Source organism: Meleagris gallopavo, chromosome 3, assembly GCF_905368555.1.
Source record: "Meleagris gallopavo chromosome 3, MGAL_WU_HG_1.1, whole genome shotgun sequence".
Lineage (NCBI taxonomy): Eukaryota > Metazoa > Chordata > Aves > Galliformes > Phasianidae > Meleagris > Meleagris gallopavo.
In genome coordinates this window covers 76414270-76431485 of record NC_139406.1, presented here as the reverse complement: position 1 = coordinate 76431485, position 17216 = coordinate 76414270, and the positions used below count along the sequence as shown (strand labels likewise).

General features: G+C 35.5%; 1 protein-coding gene across 1 annotated transcript in view; it reads left to right on the top strand.

Moving 5' to 3' along the window:
* The window catches only part of ANGPT1 (angiopoietin 1), a 159281-nt gene that overhangs the window by 116558 nt on the left and 25507 nt on the right, over nucleotides 1-17216 (top strand). The window contains exon 7 of the mRNA XM_085221571.1: nucleotides 4962-5128. Coding sequence (XP_085077697.1) covers nucleotides 4962-5128 — 167 coding nt within the window. The remainder of the gene's footprint in view (nucleotides 1-4961; nucleotides 5129-17216) is intronic.

Sequence of the window (17216 nt, the reverse complement as noted above, 5' to 3'; positions counted from 1 at the left end):
GAGAAAATACAATATGGAATGCAAGCTTTTCTCAATTTCTATAGAGTGCTAATGAGGAAAATGTAGAAGAGTTCTGAAAACCTTTGGAAATTTCTGAATTTTTGCTGTTATGATAACTACTTTCTTGGGAAATTGAAGTGCCCAGTTTACCATTTATCCCCAAACCTTATGCAAATTTCAAGGAAAAAGGAATATGACAGTGTTTTGCAGTAAAATTTAAAGTTTAAGGAATTAACCCCTGTACTTGGAAACATGTAATGGACGAAATACAAAAAGTTAATGATAAAATTGTATCTCTTAGTCACTTTAAATGCAGTTTGGAACAGTACTGAAATCCCATTGGGTTTCAAAGGGAATTATAATTAAATACAAACACATTCATGAAATACAGATGTTTCTTCTACTAAATTGATGGCTGAGGATGGCTTGGAACACCTCTCGTACTTCACTGTTTTTAAGTGCAAACTCTTAACATGAAGCATTTGTTACAGTCATCTGAATACAAAAAATCAAAAATGTTGACAGAGTCAATAGGTGAAGGAAAACAAATACATTTAATAACAGTTTGGGGTCTGAAATAAACAACTTTTTCCCATGTAAGTTGATAAACATGGTTTATAGGCAAGGCTGAAAGCATCTTATCACTTGGCACAGAGTTAAACAGCAGAATGTGTATAACTTTCCTGTTAACTAAAATGCTTGACTCTCATTACTGAACAATTACTGAGTCAACTTGTGAACAACAATCCTAATGAGGTTTGTTTTTGTAGAATTTTGTCTCTTATTGAAGTCCCTTCTCATTACTAAAAATCTTCCTGAATTTCTAAGTATTTTCTAAGATTTGCTGTGGCGATAGCTTGAGTTCCCTTGTAATCTCCATCAAATCTCTCCCAGATGTCTAAGGATCCCTCAGAGGCAATATGTGTTGAATATCTGCTTTTGGCTGGCTGATTTGCTCCTGCTGATAGGCAGCTGGAAAGCTGCTGTATCTCCCTGGGCCTGCCCATCCCAGGCAGCAGCTCTCCTGCTACTTTGTTGAACTTCATGTTTGTGAGATGTTTCAAAACTGTTCCAGGCAATTCATAAAAATAGCATACAGGTGTGCATCACAAGTGCACAAGTTGTTTCCGTAAGTCTTCTGGCTGAAGAAAAAAAGATTTTGTATTTGAAGATAAAATTCACAACTGTACTTGAGGGCTAAAGGCACTGAGGTATAACCAAAAGGGCCTTGTATGATCTTTCTTTGCTATCATTTTCTCTACCAGCCTCAAGGTAGGAATGCAAACTAAAAGTTAATTCATACTAAATCAGACTAGTGTCTGAATAGATCTAATAAAGCTCTGATTACCTGTTTATTTGTTTGGTTTCCAATCATAATAATTGCTTAATAAAATACAGTACCCATCATAAGGATTATTCATTTCTTCAGAGGTATTTTTTATATTCTGCTTACTTCTTTGTTTTTATTTCATAAAAGCAGTTTAATTTAAAAGGAGTGTCTCACCGATAAAGAGATGATAATAAAAAAATACATATGTATTTTTTTCTAATTAGGGCATGTCAAGAGATTTATTAGAGTATATAGTAACAAAAAAGCCTTTAATTATAAATGGAATTTGGTTTCGAGAATGCTGTTCTCCAATTAAAAAAAATATTAATTGAGAAATTCAGCAGTACATTTGAAACACAAATCATTTTTAGCCTACTCATTTCTAATCTGATTTTCAATAAAGTAGCACTTTCTAATGTAGCTAATGCAGAGACTTTCCCCATAACTTTTTTTTTTTTTCATTTTTATATTCCTTCTGTTCTCTTTTGCTTCAACTTCATTTCCTGTGGTCAGGAGAGCAAACCACTTAGTGATAGATTTTCATCTTAGCGTAATAACACGTGAAAAAAGGAGAAGGAAGTGTAAATGTGAAGAAGAAAAATTATTATTTTCAGAATAATTATGTATGGTGTCTGGAGTTTATATAGAACACATATGGGAACACAATGTTAAAAAGCCATATGTACTATATCCTGAATAAGCTGTAATTTAAATAAGATAAGACTAATATAACTCAGTAGAGCCACAGTTCAAAGGAGAGCCCCTACTGCTTGCCAGCAATGAGAAAATGGGAGAAATAATTTGACAAAAATCTTCTTTTAAAGGGTGAAATCTATTAAAAATAATAATATATATTTTCTAGAATAAGAAACCACTTAGATATCAATGTCGCATATTTTGACTGGTATATAGACACCTAAGCTCCAGTGATAAAAGAACTTCTCACTTCTGGATTTTAGGGAGAAAAGCTACCGGCTGAGTAGCCCTGCAGAGTATGTTTTCCCTTCCTCTCAGACAAGCAGCAATAACCATGGGCAAAAGAGGATGTCAGAGACTGGCTGAGGTTGCTCCAGTAGGTCACTGCCAAAGTTGCTACGGCAGGAGTGACCGTGTATGAGAGCCATAGGGCAGAGAGAGAAGGTGAGGTGATGGAAAGGATCAAAAGAACAGATATGAAATACTGAAAACTATTCAGCTTCAGGCAGGGTTTATGCAGATGAGAAATAGGCCATTACATTTTAGAAAGTATGTACAAATTAAAATATGCATGCAAACAGAATAAAGCAGTAAGTGAGAGACACAGAACCATCATCATGGGAAAGCTTGGGGAGTAGAGCTCAAACTGCTCTACTCAAAGTAAGATATCAACGGAATACTACAAACAGTATTCACAGGTACTAAAATGGAAAATCATCTATTTCAGAAGGAAGATATAGTGAAATAATGTGCAGGAAAAGAAGTGTGGAATTACAGTATGCTTCTATACTGAAGTCTAAGTCCTCTCTGAGACTCACCACAGACTGAATCTCAGTTCTTGCAGACTAAACACTTTGTACGCAGGTATCATTTCATGCCCTCTTACCTAAAGGGCAACCATACAGAATATCATCTGTTAATACTACGATGGGTACTGCAGAGAGAAGTAACTTCCCATAGTGAATGGTAAAGGAAAATATTTGACATTCATTGCAGTCTAGTCTACTCCAGAAGCAGAGTTTCATTATTGTTAACTTCTGTCATTTCTTTCATATGTCTGGCAGACACAATTTAGTACCAGAAGGTGAATTTGTATCAAAGCAAGAATATCATTTTGTCATTCATTTAATTTAATCAGGAAATTTTCACAAGGGGCTTCTAAAATCATTCCTGGCGTATCAGTATAAGTAAATCAGCACTTTTCCAGCTTCCACTTTTCCTAACACTAGAAATATGAAAAAGCATGAACTAGTAACCTTGAAATAGTTCTTCACAAAGATAGATTACAATTTTAAAATAATATCTACTGTTTAGAGCCAGTAGTATAAAATAACAGTTTTATAAGAAAAAGAAGAACAAATTTAATATATAGTGTTGTTTGTTTTTTTTTTTGTGCTAAATAAATCTTTTAATTATGGTAAAATATTAATTAAACATAAACAAGTTTAAAACCTGGAGGATGCACAAAAAATATATATGTGATTAGGAGTGCAGTTTGAACACTGGTTATATTTTCTCTTTCATTTTTCCATGTTAGAGAATTGTATAGCCTGGAAATGCGATCATCTGAATATAGGACATGTAAGGAGAGTTAGGTACCTTTAATTACATTATCCTCTGTTGTGCTTTGGCTAATCTATAAAAATATTCTATCTCCTTAAATTAAAGGTTTCAAAGTAACATAACACATATAGATATCTTACGCCACCTCAGCCTGGTAAGATAAAATGAAATTTATAATAGACAAAATCTTAGGCAATATGACTCTGAGTACATCAAGAATGAGGGAAACAAGTAGTTTCACTGGGGATCACTCATCGGCTGGATCTTGTCCTGCATATGCTATATGCAGAAGAGAATTTTAAACCAAAAGTTTGACACCTTCAGTTACAGCGCACAGTCACAGCAGAGAAATTGTCAGAACTGTCCTCCATAGCTAATTTCAATTCGGTGTGTAATCTAAATAAATGTAAATAAATAAATATTTTTTTTTAAAAAAAATCATAATATACAATAGAATTTTCATTTGGTTTAATTGTCTTAATGATAATGAGGTATAGCATCATATGAAATGTATCATAGTAATTCTTTATGTTCAATATTGCCACTGAAGCATATACATAGGTTTTTCTGAAAGTAAAGCCTCTTATTTATTACCATGGAAAATATGAAAGATACAAAGAGAGAAATAACACTGTTTGATAGTGCAAATTCTCAGTTACAAAACACTGGTTTTCAACATGGTCTCCATCATTAGCTGCGCATTTTTGCCAGTGATGAACAAGATGCATGCCATGCTTCTAAAAATTAGCACCAGTGGAAGTGATCCACTGTTGCTGTTCCACTGCTGAAACACACCATCCACCGCCTCACTGTGATCACATCCACTGTTTGGTCTCCAGAAACTTTCAGCAAGTATCAGTGAATGTAAATGGGTGTAATTATTTCCTCATGGAGGAATTCAGTTTCACACTTTTTCTTCATCTACACTCCTGTGTCAGATGCCTTTTTTGTCATACTGTCCATCAGCTGCCATCTATCACATGGTGACAAAAAATAATGAGATACTGATGGGAAGGATCAACCTCTACTGCCATACCACCAGCATCCGCCTCGTATTATCTGCCAACATAATTAAATAGGAAGTATTACTTTTGGAGTAATCCTTGTAGAAATTTAGCATCCTACTATTAATATCTTGTAATTGGGAAGTGATTTTCAATAGATAATATCCACTGCCCCCAAAAATATCAGTTGAATTTCACAATTTTCATTCATGTTAAGTATTGATGGACTCATTTTAGAGACTAGGACACAAAACTCCATGACCAGTAATTAAGATATATAGGTAAAAAGTGATGGTGATTTTATTATTATATAAATATTCTATAAATTATGATAATTAAATCTAATTTTTCTGCCAACTTTTTTCCAGGGTTTTGGTAGCCCATCAGGTGAACATTGGCTGGGGAATGAATTCATCTTTGCAATTACAAGTCAGAGGCAATATTCTCTAAGAATTGAATTAATGGACTGGGAAGGAAATAGGGCTTATTCACAGTATGACAGATTTCACATAGGAAATGAAAAGCAAAATTACAGGTAAGAATCTCTTGAAATTCTTTTTCCTCTGCTGAGTGATAAACATTGTTTGCTGTTTCACTGTTAAATATGAGAAAGGATAATAATATGATTTTAATTTTTACGTAGAGTCAAAAGGATACTAAAAAATGACATAGAAATCTAATTTCTCATTGATGAAAGGTTAGACAAAATCTAATACATTTGAGAAATAAGGAGTGAACAAACAATGGCCCTATTTGTAAGAAGTGCTTAAAATTGCATAAATTTTTGCATACCTAAGAGCATCAAAACTCAAAACTGTTTGAATAGGAAAAAAAAAAAAGGATTATATTACAAATTGAGAATTTTTGTCTTGGAAATATTAAGAGTGAAGCAATGGAGATAGGAAAAGGTACTCAAAAGTACTATTAGAATATCGATATTTCCAAATTAAAATTTAGAGTAAGTGATGAATAAAATCAGAATGCTGTATATTACTATGTGAAGATAAAACATTGATTCACAAAGATGGAGGTGGAACTCCACCTGAATCACTCTTAGTTACTCTTAGGCAAAGAGTGAAATGAATAAAGAAAATCCCTTAAAACAAAAGATAGAAGCACTTCTACAAAACCTAAAACCAAAAGTGTAAATGTGTATTATGTGAACCTTATGCATTTGAAGATGTTCAAACACAGGAGGAAAAGATAAGAGAAATACTTGTCAAATGAGGAAAAAAATCAACATACAGTTACATGTACATCTAAAAAATATGATGAAAATTAAAGGTGCCAGGAGTATTACTTAGATGTGAATTAAAATGACAGAGACTTTGCTGACAGAATTACTGTCATTTTCATTTTTGCTTGCATTTATTCTACACTGAACAGCGACAACGTGGACCATTGAGGAACCAGAAGAATGCTGCAAATTTAACTTCTGTTAAAGCTTATGTTAAGGATTTTAAGAATACGTGTATATAATTCCTGGCAAAATAGTGAGAAAACTTCTTGTCTTGTTTTTAAATTCTAGGCTGTTTTTTGGTAATATAGCAGATAAACCTGCAAATGCTTTGGGGATTTCGGCCTGTCTTAAGCCCAAGGCAGGGGAAAGGCAAGGATTTTTGGGGTAGCACAGTGCTATTTTTCCCTCTGTCAGCCTGGGAACTCTGCTGGGTGCTGTGACCTGAAGCTGCTTCAGGTGTGAATAACCAAGACCATTCATGAGTTTAAGAAAGAATCTACAGTTACCTGCATATATTTAATTGTTTGTCCCTTTCTTTGAATAGTTTTAGCCTGATAAAACTAGTATTTTTTCCATATAGGGGATTCCACAGAGCAGGGTCTTGGCAGTCTGTGCCACAAACAGGACCATATTTTTTTGCGAAAGGAAATTTAGCCATACAGATACAAGTAGTAGCATACCATTTACTATCTTTTTATCTCATTAACTAAAGCCAAAGAAAAAGCCCTAGCCCAAGATGTAACCTTTCTTCATGTCTTTTGTTGGCTGTATTAAACTTTGTCTCAAACAAAGGGCTCTTAAAATGCTTGGGTGATGAAACTGACACCTGAAGATTTCTTAAACAGATTAAGTTTAACATGTTGATGGACAGTAGAGGAACCCTAAAAAAATCATCCTGAATGAATCTAGATCTACAGATGTTATGGCAATAGGGAAGTATTTGGGAAAGAAAAGTCACTTCATTAGAAGACAGGGTGATTTTTTGGCTATATAAGATATACTTTCTGAACTGTAGAAAATGATCTATTAAAATATTTCCAGTGAACGTGAAAAACAAAATGTTTCAAAACTGTAGATATATTAAATCATAAAGGGTGTGCAGGCCTTAAAAAGTGTAAGATTGGGTAACATGACTGAATTCTGCTACTCATGTTCAAGTCACATTTCCACAAACACCTGTAGGAATTTCAACTGAGAACACTGACTGCAGTTCTGGTTCTTGTTCTCCTTCGTTTTTCAATTGAACACCAGAATTTGCTCAATCCAATCTGTCTGGGGAATGGAGAATTATTTTCATTAACATTATTCTGGAATAAACAGAGAGCTAAAAAGGCTGTATCATCTCTGATGGACCTTGCTGTTTCAAATGAATTACTCAGTTACTTTTACTCAAACATATCTGAATATTTAAAGAAAATAAGCAAGTTCCAGAACTAATAAATTGTAAGCCACAAGACAATCTAAATTGTTTTTTAACACTTGACAAATGTAGTAGTGCCTAGTCCAGACACACATATGTCTAGCAAACATTTTGTGAACAAAGTGTATGATGGACTTTTCTAGAAATTATTATAAAAATGCATCCTGTGTCATAGCAACTCTTTATTTTGTTTGCCAGCATCACTATCTGCGATAGAAGCAGCTCCAGAAGGCAGACCAAATAAAAGCCTGATTACTGAGCCCTAGGCAGCTGGCCGCTCCTCAGAGAATGCTGTTTGTCCTTTATCTAAGGAACTGCTATTTAAATGAGCCCTCTGAAGTTGAAAAGCACTGTTCTCATACTTCTGCTTTTCCTTTTGTCAGCTGTCAGGCATTTACCATATTTGTTTTCAATACCTCAAACATAGAGCAACATACCTTTTTCAGAACTTCAGTTACTGTTTATTTCAAGTCATCTCACCAAACAAATTAGATATTCTTTAATTTTGATAGCCATTAGAATTTTCTGCTTGTGGCCAGCAGTAAATTCTTCTTTTCAGTGTTGTTTGGACAAGTAAGCGATTGTAGGTTATCCATACTTTACATTGGTTTCAAGAAACACAAGTTAACTAAGAAGTGTCAGACAATAAAAAAAAAAACAACTTCTGAGATGATCTGGATAGTAGATAAGTAGAGGAAGAATATTGAAATGAAAGGGAAATCTCAAGAAATTGAGCATTTATGCTATGGCAGTACCTTGTACATTTGGAAGACATGAAAAAATTATAAAAGATCCAGGTCTAACAATTGAGTATAGTAAGTTAAAAGATGCAAATACCACAAAGTGATAAGACGTGTCTATGAAAATACGGAAACTCATTTTCATGCTGTTTTTCCAAAATCCAACCCCAACATCATGCAGAGTTTGATTCACTCTGGATAACTCCCAATTGGTGATTTCAGAAGAGTTCTGTTTTTTCTCTAGGTTGTTTGTATTCTCTTTACTACTTTTTATTAGCTTAAAGAATCTATGATTAAAAAGAGTAATGCTGAACACATGTATGTTAAAAATATTCTTGTTTCTCTTTCAAAATAAGGCAGCTCCAAAAAGGTTTCTGAGAATGTAGAATCAAATGTATTTATCCCAGATGATGACTGCAATGAAGAAAGTAGAGATGAAAATTTGTGTAGTGAAATAATAAATGTATAATGATAAGTAACGGAAATAGGAAAACCAATGTTGCACCTCACTTGAAGATTTCAATAGTCTAGAAGTTTTGAAGTGATTAATTTCCTTTGTAATATTCTTAGATTTCTTATTTACATGAAAAGATTAAACACAAAGCTGTCTTCAGGTACAATGAAAATACTCTCTGACCAACTTTTTGCAAGCCTTGCGCTATGTCAAGTAAAATCTCCATATAGTAAAAAGAGTCTGATCTTACAAACCCACATTTAGTGCAGTGTTTTTTAGAAAGTCAAAGGACATATTCACAGAAATATAAAAATTTTATTAGAAGAGTCACTCAGAAATTACATAGTCTCTACTATTTTCCTGTATAGGCTAGTGCATTCTTGTCAACATTGTTTGCTGCTTTTGTGAACCATATGGTTATGTTTTGAGCTGTGTCCTCAGACCCTCTAGAATCAACCCAGAAAAGTAATTATGTCCTAGGATTCCAGGCTCCACACTTCATAATCCTACATATTAATTAATGAAAGCAGATATACTGATACTTGATTATGAACAGCAAAAATTTTAGGCTTCGTGCACATCTGTTTTTGCTACTCACAATGTAGAAATAGCTCTTCCAAGTGAGGCATGAGATGAAGAATGGGGGAAATAACATTTTAAGTTAGCCAAATTGTTTGTACCTCAGAATCCTTAGAAATGTTTAATATGCTCTCTATGACAATGTATTAGAGTATTTTGTCAATCTGCTATTTAGTAAATCTTCCAATTCCTACAATGACTTACTGTCTTTATCCTTACTCATGAAGAAACATGATTAGATGATGAGTGAGTACCACTTAGGTTGGCATGACTTTGGGATTGCCGAAAGCATAAGTGAGAACTCTGAATGGATAGAGAACATCCCAACCTTTTTGAGTGAGTCACTGTCTTAAGGTGATAACTTGTAATTAAGGAGAACAATCTTTGTTTAGAACCAGCGTGAGAAAGAGATTAGGAAATCTTGTGAAAAAAATGGAAGATAGTATAGATGCATTTTTAGTGGAATAAACAGGAGACAAATAGACAGGGAAATATCAGTTATATACAGAAAATTTAGATGTAACATTCCTTAGAGGAGAGAAGTTGATGGAATTTGTTGCAAACAGAATGGGGATTTTCAGTGATGCCTTTGCCATGAGTAACTTTTTCTTTCTGTTGCACCTGACTAGTTTAGATAAAACAGGGAATCAGTCTTATCTGGAATTTTTTTCTGATCCATCTGCTTAGTTTCCTTGTTCTTAGCATCACAGTGAATCTTAGGTGGCCCAGAAGACAACGGAGGACACAGATGAAACCTGTAGGTAGCTAAGCAAGAAAATAAACATAGATTTAGTGTCCAGACCCTAGCGCTGTTTTGCCAAATATGAAATCTATAGAATAACTCAAAAAATAGTCATGGTGCAAAATTTTGAACCCATAGTAATTTATATTTATTTAGAAGCTTGAAATTCATTTTACAAATCTGCTTCAGAGGAAATACCCACGAAAAATCATTTTAACAGACAGAATGGTATCTGTGGCATGCATCCATTACATGATTTGAAGATATGTTCAATATTTTTTTCACCAAACAATTGCACTGCTCTTTATTATTTGCCATGTTTGAGTGAAGAGAAAAAGCAAGGACTGCAGCTGCACAGACATGACTGTATCAAAACCTGCCATAACAGATATTCAATGGCCAGCACGTTGAAGGAGGCGATCTTCCCCTTCTATTCTGCCCTTATGAGACCACATCCAAAATACTGTGTCCAGTTCTGGGCTCCTTAGTTCAAAAGAAGAAAGGTCACCTAGAAAGAGTCCAGTCGAGGGCCACAAAGATGATTACAGGCCTGGAGCATCTCCTGTATGAGGAAAACCTAAGAGAACTGGGACTTCACGTTGGAGAAGAGAAGGCTGAGTGGGGTTCTCATAACTGCTTATAAATATCTAAAGTACAGAAGTAAAGTTGATGGGGACAGGCTCTTCAGTATCATGCAGGCATAGAACAGGAGGCAATGAGCAGAAACTGGAACACAGAAAGTTCCATACTAACACAAGGAAGAACTTCTTCACTGTCAGAGTGTATGGGAACTGTTGATCACAGCCTGAACCTCTGATTGACCACCTGAGGCAAGCAATAAGTCTACCTGTGCTACCAGAAGGGGTGGAGCATGGCTCCACCTCTCCTAGATCCTATTTAAGTGCTGACTGCCAGTGAGGAAGGATCTGTTTCTGGAGATCACTCCTCATGGAATTAATTGTGAGCCTACATTATTGGTGAGCATTTTTCATTTATTATCTTCCCTCTGCAGTAATCCTACTTAGCCTAACCTCTGTACACCTATTGATTGTACACAGAGTGACAGAGCACTGGAACACACTGCCCAGAAAGACTGTGGAGTCTTCTTCTTTGTAGGTATTAAGACCCATCTGGATGCTTTCTTGTGTGACCTACTGTAGGAAACATGCTGTAGCAGAAGCTTGAACTATGTGGACTATAGAGGTCCCTTCCTACCGCTACACCTCTGTGATTCTTTAATGCCAAGCTACATCCGTCCATATGTAGATATCTGATTTCCCAAGAGCTGCAACTTGTAGAACAACCAATGAGGTCTTGCACTAATATAGTTAATTTTCGGATGATGGAAAAGCAGTGATGGCTACTTTTCTCTAGATTGTAACGTAAAAGTGAGAAACTAAAAATAAATAAGAAAAGAATTGGATTTATGTTGAGTAATGTGGTGCATTATAGGTGTCATGGGAAAAATAATTTCATTGACAAAATATTTATTATTTTAATCTGATGGAGATAGTGATTTGCAGTTTTCTTTGTGAAGTTCTTTTAGTCTTAAACAATCCCATGTAAAATGAATGCTGGTATTAACCTTCAAGCCCTTTTGATGCAGAGCTTCTAATTATACACTTGTTTACAATAATATACTTTTGTACTCCTCATGTTTCAAAATCAATCAATCAATTTTGTTGGCATGTCAGCCGATAGAAAATCTCTTTATTTAAAGGAAAGCCAACTGAAAATTCACATATGCCAGTCTAGAAATAATACAGTTTTCATTCAGAAATGTATACAGAATTCTATAAAATTGCAAATGTAATTACAAGTCTGTATTTTTAATAGTAGCATTTTTTAAGGCAGAAAAACACGCAATGTAAAGAGCCTAATCTTTCATTTCTTATTTTTTTCACAGTTGACTCTAGAAATCTGTAATGAAGTAACTTCTAGAATATGTGTGAAAGCCAGAAAAAGTGTCCCAAAAACTCTGAGAAGTTATTTCCTTGAGACTTTAGGAATGTATTATTGGACTTGCTTTGCAAGGTGTGAACTATAGGTCATACAATAAACCCTCTTCCAGGACAAAAGCAAAGTCTTCAGTGTGAGTTACTCAAAGAATACCCAATATAACAAAGATCTAACAGTTTCTGTGTATCCATTTATCCATCTGTAGTCTATTTTTACTATTAGATCTTTCAAGCCACTTCTAAGTTGTTGTTATCTTCAGTCTTGCTTTTCTGTATCCCCCTTTTATTTCAGCTGGTTAATTTCCAATTGCCTTCAACTGATATATTTTCTTCACCAAAACTGAATACACCTTCAAGCAGTTTTTGGTAGGCTCTTGATAAGAAGCTTTAAGTAATTAAGTCTGATTGTGCTTTTATATTTTTAGAAGCTTTTCTGTGGTTTTTCAGGGTATTCAAGCACAGAAGCTTGTTTTCTGACATGTTGAACCAGAGTTATCACTGTGGAACACAGTTGGCATGTTATTATCTCTTTCTCCAGGCTTCTACATTCAATTTTTTTTTTTAAAAAAAAAGGAAAATACATGAGTAAGAACAAAAGTATCATATTTTCCCTTAAAGCTTATCTACAATAAAATAACACATCAGTTTAAACTTACTTAAGGCAAGAAAAAAACTCCTTTGTAACAATTTATTGGACTTAAACATCATCCTGGATTTAGAGAATTTAAGTGTTTACAAACAAATCAAATGTGGTTTCTTACAGATGGGAGAGATAAAGATTTCCAGTGCTAACATTAAAGCTGTTGGACTCTAGGAACAGACTGCAGGACCCTAACTAGGGCACTTGAATCTCTGTACATGCTTGGAGAAAGATAAGCTCTTTAGACTGGAAGCCAAATCAGGCAACATGTAGAGCAGAGAGCTGTCTAGAGTAAGCTATTAGGAAATGCTGAAAATAGCAAGGCATCCATTTATATCCAGTGATGATTCATAGCTTGTGGCCTGAAAGTAGGAGACAATGTCCTGTCATACTCAGAAAAGAAATGAAAGAGCCTGGAGTAAAGCCTTCATTTTAGAATCATAGAATCATAGAATCACCAAGGTTGGAAAAGACCTAAAAGATCATCCAGTCCAACCGTTCACCTATTACCAATAGCTCCCACTAAACCATGTCCCTCAGCACAACATCCAGTCTTTCCTTGAACACCCCCAGGGTCGGTGACTCCACCACCTCCCTGGGCAGTCCATTCCAGTGCCTGACCACCCTTTCTGAAAAGTAATACTTCCTAATGTCCAGCTTGAATCTCCCCTGCCGTAGCTTGAAACCATTCCCTCTGGTCCTATCACTAATGACACGAGAGAAGAGGCCAACCCCCAGCTCACTACAACCTCCCTTCAGGAAGTTATAGAGAGCAATAAGGTCTCCCCTGAGCCTCCTCTTCTCCAGGCTGAACATTCCCAGCTCCTTCAGCCTCTCCTCATAAGGCCTGTGTTCCAGACCCCTCACCAGCTTTGTTGCCCTCCTTTGAACACGCTCCAGGACCTCAATGTCTTTCTTGCAGTGAGGGGCCCAAAACTGGATACAGTACTCAAGGTGCGGCCTCACTTGTACTGAGTACAGGGGAACAATCACCTCTCTGCTCCTGCTGGCAACACAAGATCCAGAGGAAATTCAGAGAACAATTATTGTTTCCCAAAAGAGAAGGACAATCTGTGCTGCAGAGGAACAGGCTCTTTACTGAGGCTCTAATACTGTTCAGGAAAGAATTTAGTGTCCAAAGGATGAGTAGGTATGCAAATCACTCCAAAATGATGCCTCCTATTTATTCCCATGAAAAGTACAACAGATGGAAAGAGCATAATAGCACTGTTTGATAGAGTAAATTCTCAGCTACAAAATACTATTTTGCAATACAGTCACCACCGTTAGCTGTTCATTTTTGCCACCAATGAGTAAGACCCTGCATGCTGCTCTCAAAACAATCTCAACCAGTGGGGGTGTTCCACTGTCACCTCTGCTGAAACGTACCACCCACTGCCTCACTGCGTTCACATCTACTGTTTCATCTCCAGAAATGTTCAGAAAGAACCTTTGAATGTCAGTAGGTGCACTTTAGTCCATATGGAAGAATTCAGTTCCACACCTTTGCTTCATCCACGCTTCCTTGTCAGACACCATTTTGTGAGAGTGCCACTCTGCTGCCATCTGTTGCACGGCAACAAAATGTAATGGAATATTAGTGGCTAGGTTCCATTTCTACTGCCATCTTCCTCCAACATCTGTTTCAGACATCATGGGTCAGCATAATGAAATGAGGCATTACTTTTAGAGCAGTCCTCAGGCATACATATCACTTGTCAATGAGGTGGGAGATGGAACTCTGAGATTGTGCTCCCTGCTCCAAAGATTACATCTCATTCTGAGTTAATAGTCTTTGATTAAATGATACAAATATCATATATTGGTGCAAAGTGAAAAAGATCATCCCTGGACTCCGAATGCTGTACAAACTGGTTATGGCATCGTTGTGAAAAAAGTCTGTGGTTTTAAACCCTTCTCTTGCTGAGTGAATAGAAACAGCAACATCTGCTGTTATATAAAAAGTAGAGCATAGGAAGCAGTGGTGGATCTACTACTCTCATCCATTGAGAGTACCTACAGAAAAATATAAAAATAGTAGACGGGTGTGAAAATAATAGCATGCAAAGCAAGAAAATTGTAGTGCAGTCCCCACTGAAGACTACCACATGAGCACACAAATCTGTGAGAATTCTTTAATGCATGTAAGTGTTGGCAGAAAAAAATACCTACAGAAACTCAGTAGTAATCTTACTGTTACATATTGTAACTCAGTGGGGATTTTATCAGATATTCCTCAACTATCGTACAGGCAGAACATGAATAAGTGCACCTAAGAAAAACTTGCATAACATTTTTGTTGTAATGGCTATTTTTTCATAAAATCATAAAACCATAACACCGATATAAAACAGCTACTCTAATTTTGCTTGTATTATCTTTATGATAATCTATATTCTTAATGATACATAGTGTTGCTCTCTTTTAAGCCTCTGTTGCTTTATGGAATCTACATATATTTCTATTAAGATTATTGAACAAGTACTTTAGCAAAGTTTAAATCTTTATGGCAATGGACTTCACGATCCTCATGGTAAGAATTCTCACCTAATAACAACACCAAAAAGATCTATGTGTTTATTTAATTGACTTCTGTTAAAATATTTCCAAAGTATTTAAACCTATCAACCTTTGTGTTAGTATAGAAATTTGCATATTGTTGAAACCAGTAACTTCATGCCTCATCTGGGCTTTAAAACAAAACATTCCTGAAGAAAAGGACCTTGTGAAGGTGAGATACTTCAGCATATATGCCCCTCAGAAGGAATTTTTTATTCCAAAGCTATACTTCATAGGATATCCAGACATCTTCAAATGTATATGGCATTTGAATTCAGGCTGTCCACCACAGAGACATATGTAATGTCTTCTGTTAGGTTCTATTTCTAATAAAAAAAATAAATAACAATAATTAATTTTAAATAGGATAGTAATTTCCTTATTTGGCACTTGAGAATGATCATTGTCATTTTTTCATTCTTCAAATTTACATGGGTCCTGTGTAATGCCATAAATGTTAAACTTTAATATAATGCAGTATATAATGACCACCAGAATATCAATTAGCACAGAGAAAATTTGTGCAGAAAGTCTAAGAGAGATGTGTAAGGACATATCAGAAGTTATAGATGTATACAATACTGTGGTGTGAGCACTTCCATTACTACTTGCTAATAACTGGTACACTGATGATTCAGCATTGCAGTATAATGAATTGAGTTCAAGGGCACAAACACTATGTTCTCACAGAATGCCTGTGAGAGACTTATTCAGAAGTAAAATGCAGGATGAAAAAAATATATCAGTAAAATTTAGGATTACAGAATATCTTTCTCTTCAGTGCAGATTCGATGATTGTAGAATTCTCCCTGGTTTTGTCTAAATGTTAGGGAATGGAGCACATTTTCAAGAACCAGAACACAGGTTCAGCTCAAAAGTATTTAGCCTAGACGTTGTTCTTGTCAAAACTTTAATCACACCTGAAGAAACTGACACTTCCAAATGTTGGGTCAGGTAAGACTGAAATGTAGATAAAGTGGACGAATTTGTCCTTAAAGATCTTGGTTAGACAAACTGTATTATTCCTATGAATGGCCAGGCTTTCTGTAAGAATGAACTAAGTGTTGACCTAGGTGAACTAAGTGACCCCTCATTGTTGACAAGACGCTGAAGAATTTGTTTATTATTATTTGTTTATTATTATATTTGTTTATTACTAGTAGCAATATCTCCAGAATTTAAAAAAGTTTAAAATTTAATTCTCCAAAATGAGGAAACAAAGAAAAGTAGAGATTGGAAGCCAGAGTTTCTAACAGGGAGGTGCACTTCCTGTGCCTGCATTGGTATTGGTTCTCTCTGCCCACTCTGTGCTCAACCAAAGTTGGATAGACCTGTCTATGTGGCACCAAGCCCAAGCTAATATATCCTGCCCTTTAATGGTCTCGGTGTCACACATTGTGACAGAAAAGCTTCCAACCAGAATGGTGTGTGGGCAGAATGAGCTCATGTCTGCTCTTGGACCCAACAGACTATGCTTTCATCTGCCTGCAAAAAAACATTTAGGAATTCTTAGAGTGACCCTTATTTAATCTAGTATGTTTGTGGTTAAAGTCTCTGAAGTATGTTACCAGCTGCCCAGCCAACCAGATCTAGGTTTGATTGGTTTTTGTTTGTGTTGTTTTTTTTTTTTTCTTTTATCATTAATACTTCTACTGGCAAATGTATCTACAACCTGATTCTGAGAACATTTTCTGCCTTGATTCATTATATGTTTAAGAAAATATCAGCAAAACAGTATGTGAACTCACATCTTTCATAAGACAAAAGATAAGTGTACCTGTGAGGCTTGGAGAGAATTAGGTAAAGAGGTCATCCTTGTTTTCCCAGAGTCAATAGCTGCATTAGCCTTGAAGAGTTTGTTGTTGGTTTTACGTGTTTTGTTGATGTTGAGCTCTGGTTGCTTTTTTTTCTTGTGGGAGAGGCAGACGGAATTGAAGACTGCAGTTGTCCCCGCTAACTGGAAACATACCTGAATTTCCTTTATCCCCCTCTGAAGTGATGGTAACAAATGTGGTATTACACATTATTTGTTCCACAGCAGCAATATAATTGGTGAGTTAAAGCACAAAGTGATGGCATACACCATATATATAGAGCTCTGTATTCACATAAACCTACAAATAGATCAAATTTGAGCATCAGAGCACAGAAGTATTGTGATATCTGACTTTTCATTTTCAAAAGTTTGTTTGCAAAGTTAAAACAAACCTTTATTATCATGAAAGAAAGAGGTACACAATAACATTGGAAGCCTAACTACAAAGAAAGACGAATTAATGTCTAGTGCTGTA